The following is a 19,993-nucleotide window of genomic DNA, read 5'->3' on the forward strand; positions in this document are numbered from 1 at the left end:
ATAAAGGACGCAGTATACAGAAGAAAGTAGTAGAAAGAGACAGATAATAATCCCTTATCCACGCCGAAAAATCTTTGGTGTTTTTTTTTGGGCCTACGACTTTTGTGTGTTTTTTTCTTTCCCGTTTCCGTTTTCCGGTCTTTTCTCCCCTCTAATGTTTTATCTTTTGTTCTTTTTTTTTGCATGTGTTTGGGTGTGTGTGTGTGGGTATGTGTGGGTATGCATGTGGCATGTTCCCATCAATTGACCCACTTGTTAGGCAAACACAAACAAAAGCTGCCCCTCAGCCATTGATTATCCCTTTGCTGCCACCTTTGGATGTCCTTTAAACATCCTTTGCACACCCCCCTTTGCATATCATTTTGCATAATTTAAGAGCAAAAAAAAATAACAAACGGGGCCCCCCCCCCCCTGCCCCCCCGGGGGGGGCGCCCCCGCCGGCCCCCGGGGGGGCCGCGGCCCGGCCGCGGCGGGGGCCCCCCCCCAGGGGATAAAAAGAAATAAAACATTGAAAAATAAATGTAAAATTTTATGGTTATTTATCAAACCAAAAAAAAAACAACAACAACAACGCAACAACTTTGACAAATTATAATAATCAATTTATTGAAATTTGTAATTCCTTCTTTTTGTGGGTGAGTTTTTCGGATTTTACAATTATTACATACAACCTATGTTCCTTTTTTACGACAAAAACTTTCAAAGGTTGCAAAAAGTTTTTGGTTGGAAAACACCAGAAGGCAGTACTGGGAAAACTTCCATAAAATACTATACACAAAATACTATGCCAGAAATAACATAGAAAAAATACTAAACATACAAGCAGAAAAATGCTACAGCCAGACCGAAGAATGCTGCTGCATGAAGCGTTAAATTTCGAAATATTCTATCAGATATTATCCACCCAGATCGGGGGTATCAATTTAAGGACAGTTTCGGTCCAATTAATTTGCATTTTATTTATTAAATTTAAGAATATCTTCCTCCCATTCTTTGGGGCTCTTTGGGGGCCCTGTCAATTTTTTTGTTTTGTGTCTATTTTTTTCGATTTGGTCAACTGTTGACTGGCTTTTGGAAAAAGTTAAATCAAGCGACACTGATGCAATTAAAAGGCCAACCCGACGCTGGCTGATGGCAGGGACCAGGGACCAGGGACCAAAAGGGAAACTGGTAAAACGTGGCAACGGGATGTGCCCCCAAGGGCCGCGCACAGGACCGGGCGACAGCGTGACGAGTGAAAGTGGTAAATGAGGAGACACAGCAGACATGGATACACGGTTACGGTTGGACGATGGAGACAGCAGCAATCATAGTCACGGATGGGCAGCATGGGCAGGATGGGCAGCATGGGCAGGATGGGGGCGATCTGGAAACTGCATGTAATTGCATGGAAAATTAGCTGTGACACCAACAGGGAGTCGGGTGTGTGTGTGTGTGTCAGCTAGGAGCAGAGGAGCAGACCGTTCAAACAGTTAATAATGAGGTCCTGGGTCCCTGGGTCCAGGCAGCAGGTGGTGGATTCATGCATACTTCAGTGGTGGCGTGCTCCAACGATCAATAAACATTGCCCCCCAGTAGTCCTCTGGTAGACTCTTTTGGGAATACATTTCCGTACACTTTGGTATTCCAGTCGAATCCACAGCTGATTGAAACGAAATGGAATGAAACGCATGTAGCCTTTCGCTTAGTGAACATTTTTGGGGTATTCCTTTACGGATATCAGGATATCAGGATATCAACGTTCCTCAAACAATAAGTCCAACTTTGAGCTTTGAGGCAATGCAATTTCCTTTCAGTGCATTTTGCTCCCACTCCATTTGTCTGTGACGGAAATGTTGACAAAGATAGCAAACACAGAACGAGAGACAATGGGAGAGCCAGGCAGACCCAGGCACACAGAGCCTCAATGGGTGAGGAGAGCAAGGCAGAGAAAGGTAGAAATAACGGAGAGGCAAATGCAATTTAGGCGCACAATGACTGGAAGGAGGCCAGAGAAGGAGAGACAGAGACAGAGACGGAGAACATTAATGCCTAAGTGCAACGAGACGACACCCTGCAGCAGGTGTCGTGTACTCCGGGGCAGCTGCTGCTGATGCTGCTGCTGCTGGCAGGAAATTGCCAGGGAAACTGCCTAACAACCGATGCGGAAATGGAAATGGAAATGCGAGAGAGCTTTGGCTTTGGCTCTGGGCTCTGGGCTCTGCCTTTGCTTCTGCTTCCTGGCCCATTGTTGCATTCGCTGCTGCCGCCTGAAGGCGGGTGGCCCTAATGAATGTCAAATGGGATGCCAGCAGCCAACGAGTCGAATTTTCTCTCTCATCCAAAAATTTCGAAATTCGAAGTGCAAATGCGAAAAGTTTGAAGAAAGTTTCAAATTTCCCCGCCCCCACCCGCAAATCGATGGAAACGATGAAATCGATGGGTGGATGGGGGGGTTGCAGCGACTAAAGTTATTTAATTAATTAGTTAACTGGAGAACTTTTCTGGCTTTAATTGAATTGAATTGAATTTTCAGATTTCAATTAAAGTTTTCTTCATGCAACTGCTACAGAGCGTAATATCAGTCTCTTTACTCCACTGTTCTTCCCCCCAACCGAATGTACACACACACACACACACACACACGCACAAATTGGAGGGAATCCTCCTATCAATCAGTGCGGATCAAGTGGCTGGGGGGGGGAGGATTCATGCAATGATAACAACACTCCTGAAACGACAATCAACAGCCGACATTCGACATTCGAGAATGACAAAAACAGCAGCGGGAAAAGCGAAAAGCGTCATTCAACAATGAGGAGGGCGACAGCTGTCAAAGCAGACGATAAAATCAGACGGTAACAGCAGCTTCGCGAAGGTTGAAAAGGATAGGAGAGAGAGAGAGAGAGATTGCTTGGAGTGAGAAAGCAAAAAATGGAGGAGGTAGAAAGAGAAGTTGGAGGAGGTAAAAAGGGAAGCAACGAAAACCAGCAAGCAAAAAGTATGCCAAAGTCGTCGCCTGTTTGTGTAGCTCTTTTCCATGGGATATTCCCCATTCAGAAGAGTCTCCCAAAATGTACATTAAAAATACATACATCAGTCGTGCATCAAGCTTACATAATAGTATGAAAAGCGTTCATCGAATATGATAATGGAAATATATTTAATAAAAAATTTGTATATATTTTATATTTATTAAATTAACTTTAAATCGTGCTCAAAGTGCATAAAATGTTTCATCAATTTCGTGCATTTAAAACGGAAACCAGTTCAAACGCACGTACATTTGTACATATGTAGTATGCACCGCAATCGTACATCAAATGTAAAAAGCACAAATGTAAAAGGCACAAATCATACCCTGCTTGGAGCTTCGAGCCTCGAGGGCTCTGTTCAACCACAAAAACAGCAACAAACAAACTGGGGGGAAAGCAACCCGAAACAACTGCAAATTTTCCTCTTACCAAATCACAATCACAAGCGAGAGATATTCGGAGAGAGAGCTTTTCCCACCTCCTGCTGGGGAAAAACCTCAAAAAATTAAGTGGAAATTTCAAGGGAGGTTGGATGTGGATGCCCATCAAAAATTCTAGAGAGAGAGAGCTCCCATAACGACAACAAGCGGCTATGGCTTTGCCACCATCGTTGCCTCTCATCATCATCGTCCATCAGTGGCATCTGTGGCGGGAGCGTGGGGCGCTGGCGCTGGCAAAGGGGCGAACAAAACAGGGGCTGGAACTCCGTATGGGGTTTGGTAGGGGGGTGGTGGGGGGTGTGCATTTAAACGGATTTCATCACATCTCAAGCTCCCAAGCTTTGGCCTGGCCTTCATATTGAATTTATCAAGGAGAGGCGCTAAAGTAAAAGTCGGTGGAGAAAAGTCAGGGAAGCGAAGGGAAGGGAACGGAAGGGAATGAACGTTCAACCCTCGGAAAAATGTTTTCCTCGACGTTTTTCCACCCAGACTGAAAAGCAAATGCAATTAATCATTTTCCTTTTAGCGCTAGCTTTTTCAAAATAAATCTATTTTGAATATGAGCGCGAAACACGGCGGGTGGGTGGTATGCTGGGGGTGCAGCACCCAGAAGCCAAGGGATTACAAGGGGACATTTGTTGACAATTAACTGTGACCGATTCGAATTTTTAAAGCCCAGCAGAGCTTAGAGCTCTCATAACTCCATTAGTCTTTTAGACAAGAAGAGAAGGAGGGCAGCAAAACAGAAGCCGCAGACGCAGCGGCAAATTCAACAAATTGGTGACCCCGACAACGGCCAAGAAGGGTTGCCACAGCCCACACACATGTGCGTGTCCCGTCATCTAATTAGGATCATTTGCATATGGATATCCTCGGCATAGCCAACCCCAATCCCATTCCCATTCATGGCTTTGACCTTCTGACTTTCGACTTTCAACACACTGAACCATGGGTGGCAGGGCATGGCATTTCAGTATTGCGGTCACTGCATCTAATTTTTTTTGGTCAGTCGCATGCCAAAAGGGTTGCAGCATGATGTTGCAACCCGATATTGCCACTGCCATGGCCACCGCTCTCTGTTGCACATTCCCCCCACCCCATTTCGGTGTTTGTTTTACGCTTTATGTTTGGAATTTTATTGGGTTTGCAACCAAACAAACAAAAACAAAAAAGGGGTAAAGGAAAACTTGCATGCAGGCTAACGCATCAGCAGGGAGAAAGAAGAATCTTTCAGCTTGAGAGCTGAACAATTTCAATAGAATTCAGATATCTATAATACCTATGTCTACATATTTATATCTGATGCATAGATCAATTTCCACTGTGTCTTTCTATATGGGTTAATCTACGGGTATCTTTTATTTGTATATTTTATCCACAATCTGTAACTCTATGTGCTAGTACATATCATTGCATTTTCTGCTTTAGACTACGTATCGTTATGTGTGTCACGCGCCATGCAGCAGCTGCCCTCAGTTTGGCTGCACAGAGGCTACCAAACCAGGAGAGTGATACCTGGAGAGGGGCCTAGATCGTATGGATCTCTGGGGATTCCCTCCCTCGTTCTTCATCCCTGCTTCCCACTCTCTCTCTGCCTCTCTCTCGAGTTACACTCTCTTTGGTCAGGGCCAATTGGTGCTCCACTTAACACCTAAGAGGAAGAGGACAGTGGGAGAGCGATGGAATGAAGAGAATGAAACAATGATTAACTGTAAATGTAGAAAATGCAAATGCATTTGTTTGTTTCTTGTTGTTCTCTTTCCATCTGTCTAGCTGTCTCTTTTTGCATATGCATGAGTGTTCATGCATGTGTGTGTGGGTGAGTGGGTAAGTAGAGGCACAGTTAAAGGACAGGGGCCAACAGGCAGGTCGTAAGCAGAGCAACAGTAGCCCTAACAGAGTGTAAAGAAGCAACAGCGACAGAGGTTACTGCCAGAACAGCAGCGGCAGAAGCTGCAGAGGGAGTAAATAACGGCAGAAGCATGTGCAGTGAGAGAGCAGAGGCTGCTGGCGGAGGGGAGGGCAGCAACAGTGGGAGAGCCTCAGCACAGACGTAGTCAGCGGGCAGAGAAGCAGCAGCGTTTGCTGGCAGAGGACAGAAACAGAAGCATTTAAAAAGCGGAAATCAGGCAGACGGCATAAATAAACCGCATTCGCATTTATCGTAGAGCAGCCACAGCACACACACACACACACAAATAAACACTTGCTGTCTGCCATGTGTGTGTAAGTGTAGGGTGTAGGGTGTGGGTGTAGGTCTGTGTTGGTGTGGCTTAAGACAAAATGTGCAAAGTGGAATTTAGAGAGGAAGAAACCCCAAGAGGAGCCATGCAAGCAAACGGAAGAACACAAGCTGGAGAGAGAGAGAGAGAGAAAGCGAGATAACAGCTAGACAGACTGACAGACCCTTCCGTACTTAGCTTTTGCCTGTTGCTAAATGTGAGGGGCTCTCTTATCGCCCTAAAAGGAGCTTCCTGGGGTTAAGGCCGTCGACTATTTTTGTCGGCTCTCTTTTTCTCACTCACTCTCTCTCAGTGTGTTTGTCCATGAAAGGAAGAACTAAAATTTTCATAGTCTTAAAATATATTTCAAAAATCAATTCTTAATGAACAATTTTTAATTCTTAATGATAGCAAATTAATAATTTTGTTCAATTTCCGGCATACAAATAAATGTGTGCATTCGCTTAGGGGAAATTTCTACCATGTGTCCATCGGACAGGTCCTGCCAAATTATTGGATAATATTTTCACAGCCTAAAACTACGCAGGCATGAGAGGGGAATGCCGAATATTTAGTTACAAAATCGATTTGGGTTTCCTCCAAATGGGTATACTAGTATATTACACATGTATGTACTTAGCTATGCATTTAGATCAATATTCAAATGAAACTCTAGCCAAAACAATTCACAATTCCACAATTCCACAATTCACATTTGAAGCACACTCGTCCAAGTGTTTGAGTTGTGCCCAAGGGCTGGGAGAGGATGGCTGCCCGCCTGGCTGCCTGACCTGCCTGCCTGTCTGCCTGCTCTGGCTTTTGTCTTCCATTTGACAATAAATCTGTAAGCTGAAAGCTCTGTGCAACAATGAAAATAGCAAGGAATTTCCCTCAGTTATAGATTACATTCATAGACTCTGGGTACTTGTGCCGCAGATACCGAGTATTTGAAGAGACATCTGCATGCGTGCTCCTCCATCTCCATCTCCAAGACCACTCTCAACTACTTACAGACTCCTACAAATTCCACTCAGTGTCGCCCCACTTCTTTGGGGGTTTTCCCAACAGTAAGTGAGTGAGGGAGAGTAAGGGCTTAAAGGGCCACACCCTTTCGTTGGTACGCACCTGAAATTAAAGGAAAATAAGAGCAAAAATTAGAATTGTTTTCGGAATTCGTATAGTGCATATAACAGTATATATTTTATAGCTAAGCTTCCCCTAAGCGAACGGCTACACGTGTTTTATTCCATTTCGTTCCTCTATTACGACATTCTGGTATATTGATGGCCGTACGAATTTCCCCCCAAGTGAATGGACATCTTCGTTTCATTCCATTTTGTTTCTCATTGCGAATGCGACTCTGTGCTTGTGGGAAACTCTGGATATTTATTCATTTAGAGCAGAAAGTTCTTATAGAAATACATTCAGTTCGTTCGTAGCCATAGAAGGAGGCATTATCATCATCATCCAACAGCTTAATCGAATGTCATGACCAACTGCAGGCACAAATTGTTATTGCCTCATTATACGTAATCCCCGCCATACAGCCAGAGGTCGGCCGTACGTAGTACGTACACCCGCCGTATAGCCAGCCACCCTCCTCTCTGCCTCTCTCTGTCTGTGTGTGTAATTGCTCTAAGCATTGTTAATGTCATTTGTTGTTGAACATTTAACCCCTGGAAGAACAATAAAAAAAAAAACACACACACAGACAGAACACAGAGTACAGAGAAACAGAGAAATACAAGAGCAAAAACTAGAGCATAGGACTGAAAAATATATCTCAATTGTTTGCGCTGGTGGTGGCACCAGGAGCCACACACCAGATGGATAGCAATGGGATTTTCGGGGGAATATAAATAAATTAGCATAAACCTGTCATGGAGAGTCCGTCCCACCTTTTGTCATATCCCAAAAAGGATATTTGCCTACAGAAATTAGACAAGGGGCCCAACACTGGTACTGGGTTTGGTCCCATATGGTTTGCCTGTACGGTTCCATATTTTCCGCTTTATTTCTTTTTCTCATTTTTCAACAGATGTTTTGAGACTTTTGATATGTTTGTTCTGTTTGATTTCCCTTTCGCTTTCAGTTTCCATTCTTGTTCTTTGTTTCTAGATCTTTCGGGTTTCCCTAAAACGGGGATGGAAAAAGGAAAGGGGACATTCTTTCATGCACGTTATCTCGTGTTGACAGGCAATGCCAGGGGCCAATCGAACACCAATCGATATATAATAAAAGGCCAGCCCCGAGATCGGAACCCATCACCAACCCCCAAAAAGATGGCCCTTAGGTTTATTCCACCCTTGGGAAAACGCCAGCCCACCTCCCAGGGGAAAATGCGTGCCAAAAAAAGTGTTAAAAAATGCAATCTACCGTCGAGAGAGGGCGAAAAACACTCGTAGTGGGTAAGGTAATAGAAATCTGCTTTGATTTCTTTATAATATCAGCACAGCATTGCATGTGTGTGTGTTCCCTTCCTTTGTCCCTTGAAAGCAGAGACCGTAACTGTTATAACTTTTAAAGTAAAAATTTCAATCTGAGAATTATTTTAAACTTTTTTATATAAAAGTTACGAATAACATTTATTTTTAATTTTTTCAATGGAAATCAGAATTAAGAGTTATTTTTAATTTATACTTTTAAAATCAAACATAAGAATTAATTATGATTTATAGTATATAGTATTTTTCTAGTAATTAATATGCATTTCCGGATTTTCTGCTATTTTTTCTAGCATATTTATAGATTTTTAAAAAATATTTTTATTAGTTTCTGCTACTATCTGGAACCTTTATCTAGCATTAATGGTAATGGTAATATTTCTAGAATTTTTCTATGGATGTCATTTAATTCATAGTGCATTAAACACTTCGTTGTACTGCTAATATCCTGCCCATTCTAGCTGACTTATTTTTTGTGTGAGAAAAAAACACATAAAAAATAGCCATAAAATAAATTTACACCCACACACACACACACGCACGTGTCGGGGCTATTAGGTTTTCCTTTTTGTGGAAAGTGCAATTGAATATGGCAACAGAAATGACTTATTCCATATCTTTGGATAATTTTATTGGCATTGGCAAACTGCAGTGCCATAGACTGTGGGAATATGAGAGAAAATATGAGAAGATGTGGGAAGCATTGCCACACCACACCACACCACACTTCATTTATGTGTATGTACATATGTGTGTGTGTGTGGTGGCAGAGCAGTTGTCATAAGCTTATTGCAACGTTTAGGCACCTAGTCGACTGGTAAAGCCCCCGCCGCACCAATGGGGATTAGGGGATGCAATCCCACCCACCCACACTCTCTGTGTCTCTCTCTCTCTGTGTCTCTCTTCTTCATAACTTGCAGCAAATTCAATTTAGAGTCAAGACGGAGGGAGAGTTGACTCTCCGACGCAGTGCACTTTAGCACGTAGACTCCAGCCCCACCCCCAAAACGCCATCCCATGAACACGTACTCCAAACGGGGAGCCAAAGGAGCATAAAAATATGGAAAAAAAAAAAGGAAAAGGAAAATAATGTGGAAAATGTTTATGCAAACAGTTTAAGCCATAGCCATGAAGGTGGGGAAAGGAAAGGAAGGGAAAGGTGGCTGTGCAAAATGTTCAGCATGCTAAGCGTTATTTAGCGTCTAGTTACATGATTGTGCCACACGTGGCACGGCATCCTTTGGCAGGATGTTCCGCCATAAGGCATGGCGCCTCAATTACGGACGGTAGTCCATGAGCCCCAACAGTCTCTGATTGGGTTACATACTTGTTTCTCTCTCATACATATGTAGCATGAATATGCATAAAAAAAACCCACACACAGAAAGCGGATCCAGCTCGACTCAACTTCCACCTCATCCTTCGTCTTCTTTTGAGGGGATTTTTCTTTCGTTTTGAATAACATTTAAAGGCGTTCAACTATGGCTGGCAATCACATCTTTTGGAATATTTTGCTTTATATTTATTAGACTTATTTGGCAGCCAGGGAGGGAGGCTTGGTTGTGTGGATCCAAAGTGTAAAAAAGAAATATCGCCAGAGATACAGGAGATTCACTTTTGGCTATCACTTCCCGTTTCATCTATGCAGAAGACACTTCACTCTGTGCCTTCGGCTGTATTGGGCCCCCCCCCTTCAGATCTCAAAGTGTCATCACAGAAAGGAGAAATCCAGAAGCAGATCGATCTCTGATAAGTTTATATCCCACTCTTGGTGCGAGCATTATCTCCTCCCTCTCTTTTGGCTATCACTTTCCTCGTTTCATCTATACAGAAGACACTTCACTCTCTGTGTCCATTCGGCTGCTAATTAAATTGATGGACCGTCTGGAGTGGATTAACTTCCTTTCGTGTTCCTTCCCGGGGGTAGACAGAAGACCAACCCTCGGGTTACGGATTCGGATTCGGATTCGATTGAGTTTAGCGTTTTGCTTTTGAGGTTTCCGCATTCCAACTGCAATCGTGCCCAAGGTCAATGGAAATGCGTGCTGCGTGGTGTGCGATGTGTGGGTTCAGGGGATGGATGGATGGATGGATGGGATGAATGGGACACTTTTCCAGCATATCCACCCTCACGCTCGATACGCATTTGCCGGAAAATAGAAGCACATTTCGTTTCATTTCGTTTCCCAGCACAAAACTAATAATTAAATCGACAAATGAATTCACACCCTTCGCTGAACGAAAAAGAAATCAACCAACAACCCAGAAATTACGATCCATGGAGGGGACCATGCCAACGCCATCCCTCCTAAAACTCAGTCTATTTCAAGGCCAATGACATTGGTCATTCAATTCATTCCGTTCTCTTGATTCATTTCATTGATGGGTGTCTAGTATTAGATTGCTATTAAATCCTTTGCCATATTCATTCTTTCGTATCGCTTGTTTAAGGCCAAAACAAAAAAACATCCATCCAATCAACAGATTCAAAAGCCTGAAACAACATTGTAAGAATTTCTCATCTGTTTGCAAGTGTTGCAGCAATTTCCTGGGGCAACCAGCCCCCACCCCCGCACGCCCTTTTAGCGTGCAGTATGTTTGGGGGGGTGGGGCATGCAGCATGCACACATAATTCTCTGGGATCTGGGGGCTCCTCTTCCCGTCGCCTACCGCGGGGCTAAAACAATTTACGACGCGCAGTCAATAAATTTCAATTAGACACAAAAACAACACAAACTGAAACCAGAGTCTGGGGCAAAGGCAGTGGCAGCGGCAGAGGCAGGGAGCGGCAGAGGCACCCTTTCTGACTGCATTTGCCCTCCGTCTTTGTTTTGGTTGCATTTGCATTGCGAAGCACTCATAAAATACCAGAGATATACAGCCCCACAAATCGGAGCATGGAATCGATTTTATCCCAGTTTAGTAGGCCCCTGAAATGCTCTGAAATTTCTCCACCTTTTTGCTCACATCTTGTTATATATTTCAGTTCGTTAAAATTAGTCAAAACATACAGATCTAAATTTAAAATTTGCATTAAATTTTTAGTAAATTTTTAAAAAATTCTTAATTGCAAAATTAGTAGTTAAACATTTTTGGCATACAAAAAAAACGGACAACATTTTTGGTACAAAAACACAGGGGACAAAAAAATCGAAACAATTTTTAGAACAATTAGCCAATCAAGTGCTTCCAATCAATCATCAAATCCACACAACAAAATGTCCAACAACCCACGAAAGCAATGTCTACCGGTAAGTGCGAAAATGGAAATTCCTTTTTCCATTTTTTGTAATTTTTTGTTTTTTCCTGGCAGAGCAACCTGAACATCAACACTTGCGAGCGGTATCCGCATCCAAGGCAAACGGAGTTCTATCGCACAGTCGAGCCGCGCATCTCAGCCCAGAGCCAGAAGGCGGAACATGCCGCAGATCGATTGAATCGCCCAGCCCGTGCCGCACCCACACAAGGTCCACGCATCCAACCAGCGCGTAACTCGGAAATACGAGGATTTCGCAATAGCTATTTTTCCTAATGCTTCTGCATTGGGGGTAGAAAATCTTTTGGTACGCTGAAACGTCTAAAAAAGCAAAACACTTGAATTTTTATTCTCTTCTTGTAATATTCTATGGAAAAATGTATCAAACTTATCTGGTGGAATGAAGTTTGAGAACTAACTGATTGTTTTGTGTGCAAAGACTTTCGTGACCTCTGGGATCTCTGTTTTGTGTGTGTGTGTGGGGAGGGGTTCAAGTAATTAGTAAACAGACATTTCGTGTTGCTCGCTCCGAAAACTTTGGCCATATAAAAATGATGACTTTCATGATGCAGAGCAAAGAGTAGGAGGAGGAGGAGGAAATGGTGCAATGGTGCCGCCACCACCCCTCACGTAACGTAATTCATGGTATGTATGGTAGTTTTCCCCTCTGGGGCTTAAACCTACCCAAAAAGTGGGGAGGAGTGGGAGTTCATTCGTCGTTCATTATTCGTTATGATTCATGGCTACTGCAGCAGTAAACTAAATATTAATGTGTCCCACACACACACACGCAATCGAATATATGTATATAGCTCTGTGTATGTACATTTATTTGGAAGAGTGAAAAAGTCACCCTCGAAGCATAAGGAGGAAACTCCTCACGAGAGCAACGTTCCTTTCGTTTCTTCCTTTTTTGTTCCTTTCCCAAGCCGAACCTGTTTTGTCTTCAGAGTTGCTTGCACTTGCGATAGCCGATAACTGATCGTGTCGATGATACGGTAGCGTTGCTTTATATAGCAGTTTTACGCCTTTTGCGCCAATCAAACAGGAAAATGTTTTCCTTTTTTGGTTTTTCTTTGATTTTCTTTAGCTTGTTGCAATTTGATGTTGCATTTCCGGCATTTGCTGGCAGCATCTTGTTGCCGTTTGATGTTTTTGATGGAGTGAGTGTGGAACACAGGGCGTGGAAAGCCATCAACAAATTTGTTGTCGACAGATACTATTTTTAGAGTATTTCTGCAAAGATCTGGCAAATACTCGAATCAATGCGTCTGCTCGGGTTCATGGGGAGAGGATGTGGATGTAGATGTGGATGTGAGATTTCCATGAGTTTCAATCTTTGTAAGATGGATTTTTATTTGTTTATTTTATTTTTTTTATTTTTTTATTTTTGATTCTAATACCAAGATTCTTTCTTTCATTTTTTGGCGAGGTGTTTTAAGTACAAGCCAGCAATTTGAGTCTGCTTTAAGCCTTAATAACATCATTTAAAGATTGCTTTCAGCTGCCATTCACTTTTGATTCACACAATGACTCACTGGGCACCACTCATATGCGAGTTGTTGATTCACATAATGCTACAATTAGTCAGTCTGCAAGAAGTGTTATTTTCAACTTCATTTGATGTGCCATTTTGTAGGTGTACCTTTTGGTACGGCGGGGATTGCATTTGATTGGCCTATCGGTTGGGACACTGTTGCTATTTTTTTCGATTGGTTTTTTTTCCCCCTTCATTCTGTCTAAAGAGACATTAATTTTGGCCTCCTTATTGCTTCTCTCCTCGCTAAGTTTTGCCTTCTTTTCCTCCTCTCCTTTATTTCTCCTTTTTCCTGCGTTTCATCAGTAGAGATTTTTGTTACGGTTGTGCCACGTGCCACCATGCAGAAGAACACGAAATGGGTGTGGTGTGGCACTTGGTGTGTTATCTGCAACTGCGGCATCTGCGGAGGATTCATGCCCCTGCATTTAATTGCCACAGCATGGGAGGCGGCGTTCAGCCTTGCTGCAATGATAATTGTTTTTCTTTAAGCCTCATTTTGCGCTTCATTTACGGTCGGCTTTTGCGTTGAATTTTTCCATGGAATCTGATTGGTAATTTTTCTGTTTCGGGCACAATTTAAGGGATATTCGATTGAGTTTTTTGGTACAAAGATGGGGTTCGGTTTTATGTTGGATTCTCCTGGCAAATTATCGGTTTTAGCTTAAGGACGACTATGGAATCGTGTTAATATATTTTTGTGTTCCTATCGAAATATCATCCATAGAATTATCCCCTTAACTTTTTTTGCGCGCCCTCTCCAATTGATTTTTCGTGTTGAATCGATGAAATGTTTGCTGGATTTGCATTTAAATTTTACTCTGATGACCCCCTATTTCCCAGCAACGTTTGAAGATCATGTGAAAGCCCTGAAGGGTGTATAACGATATATGGCTGCATGGGGTACTCCCCCTTCATTTATGGTTAATAGAGAATACTACTGCAAGACGTGACTTTTCCGAGTACATTTTTTGTCACCCAAGTAAATAATATTTTTTTGCATGTGACTTAATGTCGGAATATTTAAGAGAAATAAATAAACAGCTAAAGCAAATAACTAGAACGTTGGAATGGCGATAGAGGGAGGGATAGATCCCTCCCCTTCGATCGAAATCGAAATTGAAATTGAAATCGATTCCAAAGAGCAACAGGTTTCTGTTAAAAAAAAAAAGGGAGTGGGCTGCCGCCCCCTTGGTGCCACGTTACACGTCAGCGATTTTGTCAACATAAAAGTGAATCTTTGGATGCCAAGCCCTGACCAATTGACGACCGGATCTCATATTCGATTGATGTAAAAATACCAGTAATAAGAGGAGAGCAGATTCATTCATCGATACAGAGAGAGAGGGTTTTCGATGGCTCTGCCTATTGTAGACAATAAAAATAGTTGGCCCCACACCCCCCAACAAAATTTGAAACGTGCAAAACGAGTAACCAATTGGGCAATGTATTTTCTTGATGGGAAAAACAGCAAAAATTTCATCGATACAACACGAAAAATCAATTGAATAGTTCACTGTATAATTTCTATAGATGATATTTCCCCACAGAAATTAAACAATACGGAAGATACTTGTATGCACCACTAGATATACATATGTACATGCATATATCGTAATTCTATAGAGGACTTTCAACTGGAAATAAAAATGTATAATAACAGAAATAATACCAATTAGATTCCATGGGAAAATTCAACGCCAATGATGATGGGACTCAAAAAAGTACGATACAGGTTGAGTGAGGTTTTTTCTTGGGGGATCCTTGCATCCACGAATACATCTATTAGTCTTCCTACTCTCTCTCCCTCTAGTATGCCTCTCCTTCTTTTCTTTCGCTGCTTCAGACAAGTGTGAAAGAATGCAAGACTGCTGATGAATGTCTCTCACTCTCCGTCTCTTTGTCTCTCTGTCTTCAAGGCCAACGCAAGAGCTTTGATGCGGATATGCGGATGCGGATGCGGGTGTGCGTGTGAGTGAGCGAGAAACCAAAAACACGATGCGAAATAATTGAATTTAATTAACATGGGAAATACAGACACACAAAGAGACACTGAAAAGCAAAAGAATAGAGCTGCAGCAGCAGCAGCGGCAGCGGCAGAAGAAGTTCTGATTTCCATAGCAAGGGGTTGGAAGGGAGAGCGAGCAGACACCACTCCACTCCACTCTCATAGATAACTGTTTGTTTTTTGTTTTCACATAATGTTTAATTTTTTGTTGTTTGTGTACTAAAAATTTGTTTCTGGAAAAAGTTGAAAGCTAATTAAATAAATGTATTTGTGTGATATGTTAATTCATGGAAGAAGAATAAACAAGTTTTGCATTCCCGCAATACTAATCGCAAAAATATACATACAAAAAAATTATTTCAACGAAGATTTCAATAAAGTTTGAGAATGAGAGTGGTTTGTGTTTCTGTGTGTGGGTTTCCAAAATAAAATCGAAGGAGAATATATTAACAGATGATGATAACAGCCTGGAAGACTTTGTTATTTTGGTTCATATTGGGGTACAATTTCTAAGAAAATGTTTCATTTAAATAAGATGATAAGGTGATGCGAATGACATTGACTCGCTGTTAAAATGTTACATATATATTTTATTACGAAAAATTGTTTAAGTTTATTTCAGTGGAATTAGATCAGAGGTCGGCACGCTCCTATCTATTGTGCTTGGGAAAAGGCCCTGCTGCTGCGTCACGTGCATTATTTCAGTGGTTGGCACCAATAAAATTATCCGTTTTTAAAGTTGCATTACTTAGCCATTGTTTTTATTTTTAAAATAAAGTTTCAAGTGAAATTTTAAATCTAAACTTCTTTATCGATTTTGGCAAGAGTTTTGTGATTTCATATAATATTTCATGGCTAAGAAAATAATACAGATTAAGTCTCAACATGTTTGCTTTTTCCCCCACATCTAGTAAGAATTATATCCGTAGATTTGTTGAAGAGTTCTTCTGTCTTGTGGAATCGTATGGCTTACCTGAATGATAAATGCTGCCAGAAATGCTAAAGTCCATAGCCATAAATGTTGTTCAACCGCTTTTCTTGTTGTTGTTGTTGTTGTTGCTGCTGCTTCTGTTGTTGCACGTTGATGTTTCTGCGGGGCGCTGCTGCTGTTGTTTTTGTGTTGTTTTTTGTCTTTTGAGTCGAATTCTAGTTGTTGCTTTGCTTAGCTGGTACAACATTTTGTGGCCGTCGTTGTGGCTTTTTTTGTTGCTGCTGCTGCTGTCTGTCGCCTCTCTTCTGTGGCTCTCTCTCTCTCTCTGGGTAGCTGTTGCTGTTGCTCTTGCTTTTGTTGACTCTCTGAATTGTTTCGCTTCTTAGTTTCTTTCAATCTTTGGCATTTTCAGCACGAGTTTAGTTTTTACTTTTATTAAATGCATTATTTGAGGAATTTGTTTTTATTTTTAGTTGAATTTAATTTATAAATAGGTTTTTTTTCGGGGGGGCTGTCTGCAAAAGAGAGGCTTGCAATGAGGTAATGGTAAAGGAGAGAGCGCGAGAGCAAAAGAGAGCAACAAAAAAACAGATTTCAAGCTGAGCTTTGGTTAGCTTTGGTTACGGTTGCGCCGACGCAGACGTTTCTCTCTCTGCCTGCCAAGCTTCAGCCTTACGATCAGTTATCTCTCTCTTCCTCTCTTTATCTGTGTTTTTGGTGTGTGTGTAGAATCCCCTCCACCCTCTTTTTGCACACAGAAATTGTTAATGGAAGTGCACGCACCACGCCACACCTCCACCTCTGCACCGCCCTTTCCTCCCAGCAACACCTTCAATCTTTGGCTGACGTCAGCGAAAGCTTTGCTTTTATGAAATATTTAAATGCAAAAAAAAAATGAAACACACAAGTATAAGTAAGTATATAAAATAAACAAATAATTAAAACACTAAAAGCAAAAACCAGTTTTGCAAGGGTATACACTTTGCAGAGCCAAAGAGGGTCATATGATTTTCATCAAAAACTTGGACCTGGCACGAAATGCATACATACATATGTACATACATACATATGTACATGTAAGTTTGAGAGATCAGAACAATCAAAAGACTTGCTTCTATGCAACAAAAAAAAAACTGCTCTTATTTTAGTTTAGTTTATTTCAATTTGTTTTCTAAGCCCTCAAGCATTCAAATCCCCAATTAGTTGGATCATAACCATTAAATATTCCCCTTTGTATTTGACCTAGATCGCGTGATCTGTGCAGGGTATCTTCGTCTTCGGTTTGCCTTAAAACCAGGTCTCTTCTTTTCCTTCGTTTTGTGAAGTGTGGCCTAGGGTCGTGCTTAGCTTTTACTTGTTGTTGTTGTGGTTGTTGTCGCCATGCTAAAAAACAAACAACAACAAAAAGACCTTCAACTTAAGTTTTCTGTTGAGAGCCCAACCGCACAGAGAGTGAGTGAGAGCAGCTTGAGATGGCATTGCCAGAGGTGGAAGATTGCATTGATTACGGCACTGATTGATCTTTTGGATCTCAACTGGGGGACCCACAAAGAGAGAGAGAGAGAGAGCTAGCGAGAGCCAGAGCATTGTTTAGCTATGAAGTGCGGTAAAAAAAAACAATAAAAATCTACCCACAAAAGCTCATTAAAACAAAACAAAAACTGAAACAAGTTTTATTTGTGTGCGCTCTCTCTGTCTCTCTCTCTCTCTCTATGCACCTTGGTGTTATTGTCTTTACAAGAGGTATGGCATTCTTTCAGCATCAACAGGAACTTGAAACCTATGTACTAATGCTTCAATGGAACCCCAGCTATGACTATCCTACTATGGACTCCCATATAAGGCAACGGAATCTGCAAAGGGGCTCTCTCTCTCTCCTCCGATCTTTCCGTTGCTGTCTCACAACCTGAATGTGGGACAGACAGAACAGACAGAGGAGACGGACAAGTTTCTGCATGTTTCCATGTACCATTATTATGGATTATTTATCATTCATAAAAAGTTCATGGATTGTGCTTTCGGCATTTCTTCAATTACCAAAAACCAACAACAACCAAGAGACACAGGAAGTGGAGAAATTTTCATTCAAATTCAAGCACACACACACACATACGCACGCACGCACGCACACACAACTCATGAAACACAGGGGCAGACAGAGAGAAGGAGAGACAGACGGTGAGACGGTGAGAGAAAATTGCTTAAAACGCGCTGGTTGTGGGCGATGGGCGAGAAGGTGTGCAGGAGGAGGTGGAGGATGGGTTGGATGCTGTGCAAATGGCAGTGAGAGTGGGTGAGGTCGGTCAGTGAGGCGGGAGGGACAGGGTGGTCGCGAGAGAAAGCAACGGCATGCCAAAAAAAACGACTGACGACGCCGTTTGCCGCCGGGTTGCGTAGGTGTCGCTGCTTTTGTTATTGTTGTTGCTGTGGCTGCTGCTATTGCCCGCTGCTGCGACGCACTGTGGAACACACACACACACATACACCAGTCTGAACCAAAAAAAAAAAAATAAAAGAAAACAACTCTCAGTTTCTGCTTTTACTTTAAGCTTAATTCAGCGTTTCGTTTCTTACATTTTCCAATGCACAACAACCACAACAAAATGATTCATGTATTAACGGGCCAAAAAACCAGGTTGTCTTAACCGTCTCGCGACATGCTGGGGGTTCAACAAACACACACAACACACACACACCACACACCAATATTATTTGACCACAATTTTTTGTAGATTTTTGCGTTCAAAACATTTTTGTGGTAAACCGTTGCCCCGCTGAAGAAGAAAACAACAACAAAAAACGTACCAACACGAACACACACAACGCGCGCGCCTTAAACATACACACTCGCATAAACACCGTCAAGAGACGTTGGCGGCGACGGTGGCGGTGGCGGGACGGACCGGACAACGACGACGGCGGTAACAGCAGAGCGCAAATTTTGTGAATTTCGAACAAAAATTCGACACTACTTCTGTGCTTCCATGTCCGCGGCCCGTTCACGTTTGGGGGCGGCAAGGCCGTTTCTTTTGCACGTTCGAAGCTTTGAGCTTGAAGTTGAGGTGTGACGTCACAAAATCCGAGCTTTCCAGGAAAAATCGCACCTCACCACATAACACAACGTGCACCCATGGTATATTTAGTCAGGGTGATTTTTGTACGAGGCCCTTAAAAAAAGCTTGGCCGTTTTAATACGGGGGCTATACCTTGCCATGACACAGTCGAAAGAGAGCACTCAAAACTCTCTCCGACTCATTTTTGCGCTGCAAGTATGGGCTCGAATGGGAACTATTTTTTGATCTGGCAGCACTAGTTTGCAGTCTCTGTTGCGTGGTAAATAACTCAAATAGTGCGGCCCACTTGCTCTGTTTTCCCCACCTACTATTATTCCACCATGTGCTTAACTGGAAAATCGATGCATGCTTGTTTGAAAAACGATACCGATTCTTGTTTATTGGCGCGTCGGTTTTCACCAATGGCAATAGCAATGGCTACTAATGTTTTGCTTTTCCAGCCTTACATTTCCATTTATACTCAACGAAGAGATAGATTAGCCTCTTACAAAGTCAAAAGTAGATGTAGATGTTTCCTGAACACTTTCAATTCATTCAAACATTAACTCGTATTCAATAAACATCGAAATAACAAAACAGAAAAATATTTATTTTTTACAAAAATAATGCCGAATTATTTCAGTCGCTTAAACTCCGGCGCGTTCAAGGCCAAACCAACTCTCAATAGATTCCGCAGCCGCTTCCTAAACTTTCAAATTCAATACATGCGCGTCAATGGCACCATAGTCAGCGACGAGCAACAGCTCCTGGTGGATGCCACAGCCGCTTGGCATAAGCTTACAGCTGATGAGAAAAATTATTTTTCGCAAAATGTAAGCATAAATGTGGCCAATGGAAAGTGCATGCTAATGTTTTTTTTTTGTAATCTCCACCAGCCGAGCTGTCGCTCCAAGGCGCCAGAGTTCAACCCCCCACCACCACCAACCAATCCATCTGTCTAGATGCAAGCGATGTGAGTGGGAAGACGAAAACAAATTCTTGGACTTCTTTGTTATTATTGTCTAATAGAGTTAATGTGTACCTATATTTATTTGGCTGATTTGTATTTCTTGAGTCGATCTGAAAAC

General features: G+C 42.1%; 2 protein-coding genes across 2 annotated transcripts in view; one reads left to right on the forward strand and one right to left on the reverse strand.

The window, feature by feature from the left end:
* The window catches only part of LOC111069327 (tyrosine-protein phosphatase 10D), a 56,911-nt gene that overhangs the window by 31,884 nt on the left and 5,034 nt on the right, over nt 1–19,993 (reverse strand). Inside the window, 1 exon segment of the mRNA XM_041594511.1 lies at nt 15,895–15,988. The gene's annotated coding sequence lies outside the window, so the exon portion shown is untranslated.
* On the forward strand, nt 11,148–11,652 carry LOC111069330. The gene is made up of 2 exons (XM_022359346.2): nt 11,148–11,371; nt 11,434–11,652. The coding sequence occupies exons 1-2, from the start codon at nt 11,339–11,341 to the stop codon at nt 11,650–11,652; spliced, it is 252 nt and encodes an 83-aa protein (XP_022215038.2). The 5' UTR covers nt 11,148–11,338.

Source organism: Drosophila obscura, unplaced genomic scaffold (genome assembly GCF_018151105.1).
Source record: "Drosophila obscura isolate BZ-5 IFL unplaced genomic scaffold, ASM1815110v1 contig_29, whole genome shotgun sequence".
Lineage (NCBI taxonomy): Eukaryota > Metazoa > Arthropoda > Insecta > Diptera > Drosophilidae > Drosophila > Drosophila obscura.

Excerpts from the sequence above, each read along its gene's own strand:
- LOC111069330 (XM_022359346.2), top strand. The coding sequence starts at position 11,339 with ATGTCCAACAACCCACGAAAGCAATGTCTACCG. Across the intron at positions 11,372-11,433 it reads CACGAAAGCAATGTCTACCG|AGCAACCTGAACATCAACAC; the intron begins GTAAGTGCGAAA and ends TTTTCCTGGCAG.